The sequence below is a fragment of the Trachurus japonicus genome, chromosome 14 (genome assembly GCF_045865225.1).
Source record: "Trachurus japonicus isolate A0001 chromosome 14, Traja_1.0".
Lineage (NCBI taxonomy): Eukaryota > Metazoa > Chordata > Actinopteri > Carangiformes > Carangidae > Trachurus > Trachurus japonicus.
This window is the reverse complement of record NC_140920.1, coordinates 26,406,549-26,415,494: the sequence shown is the minus strand read 5'-3', so window position 1 is coordinate 26,415,494 and position 8,946 is coordinate 26,406,549. Positions and strand designations below refer to the sequence as shown.

Below are 8,946 nucleotides of genomic sequence, written 5' to 3'. Positions count from 1 at the left end.
AACTCAATAATCAGTGAGGGACCACTAAGTATCACCACTGTCCCACTGTCTCTACTGACTAATTGAACGGTCCCTCAGCGTTTGTGTCGACCACACACACAATGGAAGCTCAGGCTTTCTGAGAGGTGTCTGATATAGGAAAACTAGAGACACCAAAACCGTCCAATAAAAGTGGACCAGGCTGAGATAAATAATTTTCAGCTTTATGTTGGGAGAAAATGTTTCACCTCAGCATCTCATGGTAATATACTGCCCAACTGTGGTACATGTAGACCACACAAAAAGCATGACAGTAGGCTATATACACTGCCATACCAAACGTTACACTAACCCCAGCTTCCCGTGGATTTCACTGTATATATTGTGCTACTTAGCTTGTGTAATGTATTATTCCTCTAAACTGCAGAATGTATGAAGGGTAGGAACTAGTGAGTTATATCAGGGATATACAGTAGAGCTGTGAATTACTGTTGCTATGGCTGCTTTCTTGGTGGAGGTTGCATCCCAGTGGTTAAGATGAGAACTGCAGCTGAGGCTGAGCGCTTGGACAGCCCTGTTGGTTTACAAGGCGTTCAAAGTGAAGAACAACAGCACTGATTTTGAGTTTTGATAAGTGTTGTACCAGTGTCAGATGGACTGTTTGGTCTGTATTGGTGAAGATTCACTACTTTTAATAGCAAAATCATGATTTTTTTTTTCTTCCCACAACTCAGATTTGTGCTGTTGCACCAGTGAGCAGCTCAGGATTGGATGAGAAACTGAAGGTGTCTAGCTGTGGTGCCTCTGATAGTTTCTGGGGTCATATCTGTGTTTTATGGTCCAGGTCTGAGAGCACCACCACGTTGTAAAGCTCAGTGGGATCAAACAGTTTGAAAAAGACCTTGTAGGTGTTTACAATCATTCTCCTCTTTTATAATGGAGCCGCCTAGGGTTGAACATCTTATTGACGCCACCGATCAAATTTGATGCTAAAGTTGTTTTTTCTAAAGTGGATGCAGGGCTGGTCAGTAAAGAGATGTCACTGTTTATCTACTGTCATTGAAATTGTGCTGTGGTTATATGTTCATTTTCTGTTACTGTTTTTCCTAAAAAAAATTCTCGTGTCCAAACAAAGGATCGTTTCCAAATAAGATTTACATGAGATTTTTTGTTCAACACGTTTGAAGCATCATTGGAACACAGTTCATTACAATGAGCATCATCTCTTATTATTTCACATGTGATTATTTTGTGATATTAAAAATATTTTCATTAATATTGTGACACTTCTTTCAACACGTCTGGCCCTATGTGCACGCCATCTTTTAGAATAGACACGTTGGTGTTGTGTTCGTTGCCACAACGTTAAAAAGTGTGGATTATTTCCCTGCACGGTGCTCCCCTTGGACATCACTGGATCAGAGACTGTTTCGTTCCCGTTAATACGCAGGAGCGATTATTCCTTCTCTCATCTTTTGCTGGGATGGACAAAAGCAGAATTAGATATTTCAATCAAACTAATGTGAGTTTAAATGCCGTCGGTGTTAGACAATGTATAAAGAAGGCAAGAGGGAGAGGGTTTTCTTATGAAATAAAAAAAAACGAGCTTTGTAAGATCAAGTATAACAGCAAAAATGTATTATACTGTAAATCAGTATGCATGTTGTTGTTTAGATTTTCATGTCTTTGATAGACAGGGAAATCCATTTAATCTTTCTTTGTGGTGGCACAGCCTTGATTTCAATGTAGGTATGTATGTACTACTGTCACATATTTGACTTTCCAATTTATACTGTAATAGCCATTTTTCTAGTTTCTACCAGCTATTAATCAAATCAGAGAGCAGGAGAGGGCATTTTCATAAATATGCAAATACAAGGTCACATGATCATCGCCATCATCATCTCTGTTGCACATCATCTAGGCTAGGGTACGTAGGCCTCACTGTGGATGGTTCAAATTGACGATGAGTACAATATCTTGTGTGTTTTAGCCACATTAGGTTTTTCTGGAATGTTCTCACTGCCCCATCGTCCTGTATAAAAACTGCTGTATAATGTATGCTACACTTCTCCTCGTGAGTCAGTTCATGTCTTTGATATTCTCGGCACATCGACATCTGACCAACGGACCATGTTTTCACCTTTTGTCTATTAGCGCCATGGTCCTTTTGAAACCAGCATACACCACTTTCTCTTAACAACTGTCTAATAATTGTGCCATTCAGACATCCTTGCATGGCTATGTAAGGGAAACTCCTTTGAAAGACCTTTTACCAACACTTTGAAGTTTACATTGTTATACTGTACATCTGTAACAAGACGGGATCGGTTCATGATTTTCATGGTTTTGAAAATTGCTTTTGAGATTTGTTTTTACCAAAACATGTTTTTACCTTGTAGATTGTATAGAGATAAAAAAAAAGAAAGAAAATTAAACACGGATATGTAATACAACCTTGGCATGCTGCTTAGAAAAGGAGAAAGAAAACAGCAATAGTTACCAACTGAATGGATATTTAAAAATGCAAATAACAAATTTAATCTGTTTAATCTAAAAATATATCCATATGTTTATGCAATAAAACCTTGTTTTGATAGAAATACAAGGCATGTGTGTTTACTTGTGAAAGTAGGGATTCTCCGACCAACACATCCAACACAGTAATGATAAAACAATGTCACTCAGCAACATAAAACCTTCTCAAAATTACATATAGCTTCTGGCTGACAGTTAGCTGGTAAGCATAAATATTTTTCACTGACTCTTAATGAATGTAAAACTCTGTGTAAAGTGGGCTTGTTCCCATGTTTGTCACTTGTTATCAGTGTCATTTTAAATACCAACCCCTAAAAATAGAATTGCAACACAGCGTGGCTTTCACTGAGTGCCCTTCACTGCACTTTCCCAAAGCTGCACAGAAAGGAGCCGTGAATTACAACAGCAGCAGCAGCAGCAGCAGCAATGAGATCTGTATCTTTTAACTCATTGCAGCTTGATACAGTGTGTGATGGCTGGAGATGGGTTTACACGTTTGTCAGTGTGTTCCCTGGGGTTTCCTGCTGGCATCACTGCTCACTCTAAATCATGATAAATAGGGAGCATGGGTCAAATACGAAAGAGAGTAACCTCACAGCCGAAGCTACCAAACTCCATTAACCACCAGATAATGACCCAAAACATGCCATTAAGCCCACAAACAAGGCATTATACTAAGTGTAATGGTGCAGACACACATTATTAGCTTGACTCTCTCGCAATATCTATTAGTCTCTTTTCATTTCTGTGGATAAAGTTAAGGGGTTGACTTTTTTTTTAAGCCAATTCCCACATAATGATCAAGTATACGGACAATTAAAAAGAAGCAGTGCATTGTTTGTCTGCACTTAGCATCATGTTCATTTATGATGCCAAATTTGCAGGATCATTAGAGCCATTGATGACATGAATGATTCATTTTCAGCAGAAAGAACCACCTGAGAGGATTGGCCAGATTATTAAGTGTTGTGGCGACCAAATCACTTCCAATAAAGAGCTCCGACACTTGTGTGCATAAAAAACATCTCTTTAATATGAGGTATCCATTGCAGCTCTGTTGATCATATGAACCTCTGAAACAAAGAGTTGATCGAACGCACATGCACACACAGACGGCATGAATGTAAAAAACACTGTCTCCCAGCACTTCCAAACTGAGCAAAATAAAGAAAAAAGTACCACCACTAACAAAACTGTTTATTTTCTTCTGTCAGTTAGTGCGGGATCATTTATATGCTACACTGAATCTGACTTAAAGGGCAGAAATGGTCAGTTCCCTTTGTTAACACTGCTTGTCATTGTTTTAATTAAAATATGGCTTTACAAATACCATAAAAACACACACACGGTTTTTACCTTCCCAAAGTTCCACAATGTAAACACCTACTACTTCTCTTTTTTTTTTTTTTTTAGAAAAAAAAACAAGATAAAGGCACAAGTGTAACAATGTTTTAGGCCAGAGAAACACAAGACTCACAACAGTATTGTAGTGTGACTGCTGATGGTAGTTATCTAACAATAAATACAGCGGGGAGGGAAAATCTTGAATGAAAAGTGTTACAAACTGCAACAATAAGTAACAATATGCAGTGAAACTGCATTTTTAACACTGCTTTGTATTCTTGTACCTTAATGTTAAGGTGAATTGTAGTATGTAATGTGTGCTGCTGGGTCGCTCAAGAGTCAATATCAATCTCCACGGATATTTTGCCTGTGGACATTTCTTGAAAACGCAATGTTAGAAAGGTTGGTGTGGACTGATGAGATGAAGTTATCGCAGCCTGATTCATGACAGACTTTGGCACAGTCTCTTCAAAAGATGATAGTCAAAGGTTAATGAGAGAGAAGAATGAGAGGGGAGAGCAGGGGCCAGGGATGCTGGTACAGGTGTAATTAGAGACAGAGGTAGGAGTACAGAGGTAGACACAGAGGAAGATGAGAAGAGACAGAAGGGGAGAGGGGAAGCTCAGAACTCTGTGTGAGTGTGGCTGTAGTCTCGGCTGCCCGCCGGGCTCTCGCTGGGCTTCATGAAGATGCCCTCCATGGCCTTCCACAGGCTGTGCTGGCTGGGGCTCACCATGGCGTGAACTTCCCTCTGGCCGTGGATCGGTCGTCCGTACTGCTCCCCTGTCACGGACAGCAGTGCCTCAGTGGCCTTGTGACGGAAGCGGACGGCCTCCTCCCGTTTCCACACCGATCCCCCACACTGAACTGTCCACTCGTCCAGGTGGTCCCCTTCCCCTTCCTCCCCGAAAGCACTCACCTCCTGCAGACACACGAGACAGAGATTAGAAAACAGGGAATACAGGAGAAGACGAGGTGCTTTGCTTTTGTGAAAAGTTTTTTGGCCTCATTTTACAATCTCAGACACAAATTATACCCATGTTTGTTTGTTTTTTGTCTTCTGTGGTTTACATTTTTCTTGGAGCCATCAGCTGACTTCAATTTTTGGAACTTTCACAGACACGATTATTTACCCAGGCTGATATCCCAGCACATGTTTGGCTCTGTCCCACTTTCTTTTTCCTTGTTACTTAGTCCTTAGTTATGTACACAACAGTGGTACTGATGCTTCAGTAGCAGAGACCAAACACAGACACGTTAGTGCATGTTACACTGTTATAGAAGGTGATAAATGTGAAATCTACTGTTGTGCGTATAATTTTACTTTACCATAGTGCTAAAACTCATAATTTACATATGTACATAATCTGGAAAAGGCTCACAAGTAAAAGAATGTATGCATTAAATGACATATTGAGCCATAAAGCTGACCTGTCCCCAATCATGTGACACATCCAGAGATATTAAAGGACCTCAGTGTAAACATCTCTCCAAAAATCTCGAACAAAACAAATGTCTGTCATTGCATGGTAAACATCACCCAACCCTATTACACTTTAGATAGACTCTGTTTTCACACTTCCTCATAACTGAGGAGGATTTCGCTGACCCTGGGGTGTTTGGTTCCTGAAGTGTAAAAGCTGCTGTCAACTCCATTTCACCTCAAAATATGATGCTACATTTCACAAAATGTGAAGGGCAACCTCCTGGTACTTTCTCTCACTACTTTAATATTACCGCATTTAATCTCTGAGTGACTTGAACCTGGCAGGGTTGTGGTGATTTATCAAGCATGTCACAAACATTCTGCTAATCCGCTTTTTTTGAATTAGGCTGGATGCGTTAAAAGTATCTCTTAGACATTGACGTCCTTTTCCCAATGTGTGCAGGCAGCTATGTGGATAATCCTTCCACCTGACACCAAAGCTCTCCTCTCTCCATGTATAATTTCTGACACCACCTGTTAGGGGAAAAGAAGAAGTCCCAGAGCCCTGGATGTCCTATGTCTTATCCACCTTTTTCCGAACGTCAAAAATGTAGCCTGTTTTGCCGGTTTTGTTCTTCCGGTGGAATTTTATGTTTACGTTTCCATGGTTTCGGTAGTCGCGGTAAATGCATGGATTTCTTTCTTTTTTTTTTTCAATGAAAATCTGTAAAACGCATGGATCATCAAACCAGCTTTTAACAGTGGATATCACACAAATTGACATCCGTGTTAAAGGCCAGCGTTAATAGATCCATGCGTTTACCGCAACTATGACAACGACTGAAAACCATGGAAACGTAAACGTAAAATTCCACCAAACCGGCAAACCGGAAGCCAGTTTTGACCATAGATGACGTTCGGAAACTTGTGGATACTGAAGAAGTTTATTTGTACTTGATCAAGGAGAACGGAAGAGTCATCGACACAACTTAAGCACGTGATGCCACTTCAGTTCTGAGGGCCAGACGGCAAAGTTCAGATTCTTATACTAGAAAGGTACACCGAGCCTGCAAGGGGAGATGTGTTAAAGGGAATGGACCCCAGGAAGAATAGCTTTGGCATTGCCATAGCTAATGGGGATCTGAATAAATAAAAAAAAAGGGATACTTTACCCAAAATCGATAATTCACCAACTGTCTACTCATCGTCTGTGTGAGGAGAGAAACCATTATTGCTTTTCCATCACCTGGCTGGTGTAAATCTTTATCTTGATGTTTATGCTCAATAGCCAATAGGATGTTAAAGGGATACTTCACCCAAAATCAATAATTCACCAATTTTCTACTCACCGTCATGCCAAGGAAGGGTTTGGAGAACTTTCAGAGTTATCAAAACGCTTTTGGAGTTCCAGCTGGCAACGGATTTTCATATAATGGCAGTGGATAGAGTTCACTTTTGAATTGTCCAAAACACGCACTATGAAACATCCAAATACCTCCATACTGCTCGTCTGTACTGACCCAAGTGTCCTGAAGCCACGACATGAAAAAGTTGCTCGGAAAGAATTAATTTGATCTCTGTTTTTAGCCTTGTTGTAGTAGTAGCTCCCAGTGGCTCCGCGAGATAGTGTGTGTTTTGGACGATTCAAAAGTGAACTCTATCCGCCGCCATAATATGAAAACCCGCTGCCAGCCCGACCCCCCCTGGAACTCCAAAAGCTTTTTGGTGACTCCAAAAGTTCTCCAAACCCTTCCTTGGCAGGACGGCGAGTAGAAAATTGGTGAATTGTTGATTTTGGGTGAAGTACCCCTTTAACATCCTATTGGCTATTGAGCATAAACATCAAGATAAAGATTTACAGCTAGGTGTTGGAAAAGCAACAATGGTTTCTCTCCTCACACAAAGTGTTATCCAGTGACAGTGACCGTTATCATCTAACTCAACTAAGTTGTGTCTGGAAACAGCCAGAGAGTGAGACTTAAAACGCAAAAGGAGGGACCATGGCCTTGGCATGTTCCTGGGAGAGAGTGCAGGGTAGATAACAGAAAAGACATCTAAGTCTCAGCTCTCAACTATAAATATAGAGGGTTTGACCTTTAACCACACAAACAACACAGGGAACACCACCCACCTGGTTGGAGGACAGCGGGGAGGTGAAGTAGTGGCTGTGCAGGTTTCGGCCCGTGTTGACATGGGTGAGGCGGATGGTCTGGCCACACTTTACCGGGGTGCCCCGATGGCAGAAGGCGTCGCTCGTCCCGCGAACACTCCAGTAGCTGTTGCTGTCTTCTACTGCAGTGACCCCTGTTACAGACTGCTGCCCGCTACCTGTCTCACACACACACATTGACACACATAGACACACACGGTGAGCAGAGGAGCAATACACTGATGCTGGAAAAGAACAGGCCACCTGTGGAAAGTTTTTTTTCGTAGAGCAGTTTGCTTAATTGATGAAAGTCTGAAGGAACTGTTTGACTTTAAAGCTGAGGGCTCATCCTGTTGGCATGGATGAACAGTCAGAGTGGTATATAATATTTAGAACAATATCTCAGAGAAAACATTTGTAGAGCTGGAAGAAGCACACGATCCTACTTGTACGTGGAAAAGGAAATCATATGGAAATTATTTTTTGACAGATTCTGCAGTTATAATGAGTCACACTTTCTGTTTGGATAGTGATTGTGCCATTTGATCTCCTCTCTTGCCTGAATAATATTGTGATTTATGAATAATGATGATAATGTTATTTTTGTTGGGCATGTTCCTTCACTTGGCCAAGGAATCTTTTTACTGTAGCACCACAACGATTCATTCACAATACTGTATGTTGTCATCCCATTTGCCTGGACTATTGTTGGAGTTGGAGATTTGGAGGTTTTGGACTTCATTGTGTCATGTTTGACATTTTGCTCGGTGTGATTTAAAGTCCCAACTCTTCACCCTCAACGGAAGTGAGCTAAGTTACACAAGGAGCAGTCAGCTGAGACTGTGGTGTGTGTTCAACCCAGCTGTGGTCGCCCCATCCTGCTCTGTGCTTCTAGTACAAAGACATACGTTTATTAGTGAAGGAAAAACAACGTTACTATTATTCATACTCTGCGTTAATGTTTCAGTTCGATTGAACTAAAACAGACCGGATTTATGCAGTTAGAATGAATTGCCGGCATATGTCAAAAGCCTTTATGTATAGACAGTCACTTCCATTGTTTACGCAACAATATGACATTAACTACACGGGTCATTTAAGTTACATAAAGCTAAGGTTCGTGAACAAAGCAATGTAGACGTGTATTACGCCTTAATAATTATTAATGAGAGGAAACTCACCGGAGCCGTAGCGTACGTCGTGCGAGTGTAGTCTCACATTGTGCTTCAGATTTAACAATTTAATGACTGATCCGCACGTCACAAAACTCAGCTCCGTACCGAGTGACAGCCCAAATATACACGACAGTAATAATAATATGGTCGGTTGAGAGCGTAGCAGAAAAGCATTGTTTAATTTATCCATTCCTACTTTTAAAAAAGCGGAGCCGCCGATACCTCACTCAGATTTGCATTATATTTTCGCTACGTCATTTAACTTGTACAGCGCGCCGGCGCTGACAGCGCCCCCCGCGTGTCGGAGGAGTCACTGCAGAAGCTGTTCTGGGGCT

The 8,946-nt window shown here is 41.2% G+C and overlaps 1 protein-coding gene across 1 annotated transcript; it reads right to left on the bottom strand.

The window, feature by feature from the left end:
* Positions 1-3,530: 3,530 nt before the first annotated feature.
* On the bottom strand, positions 3,531-8,870 carry sdf2 (stromal cell-derived factor 2). The gene is made up of 3 exons (XM_085798640.1): positions 8,618-8,870; positions 7,419-7,615; positions 3,531-4,783 (listed from the first exon to the last, which is right to left on the bottom strand). Exons 1-3 carry the CDS (start codon positions 8,799-8,801, stop codon positions 4,484-4,486), a joined length of 681 nt encoding a protein of 226 aa, XP_085654766.1. The 5' UTR covers positions 8,802-8,870; the 3' UTR covers positions 3,531-4,483.
* Between the last annotated feature and the right edge of the window lie 76 nt (positions 8,871-8,946).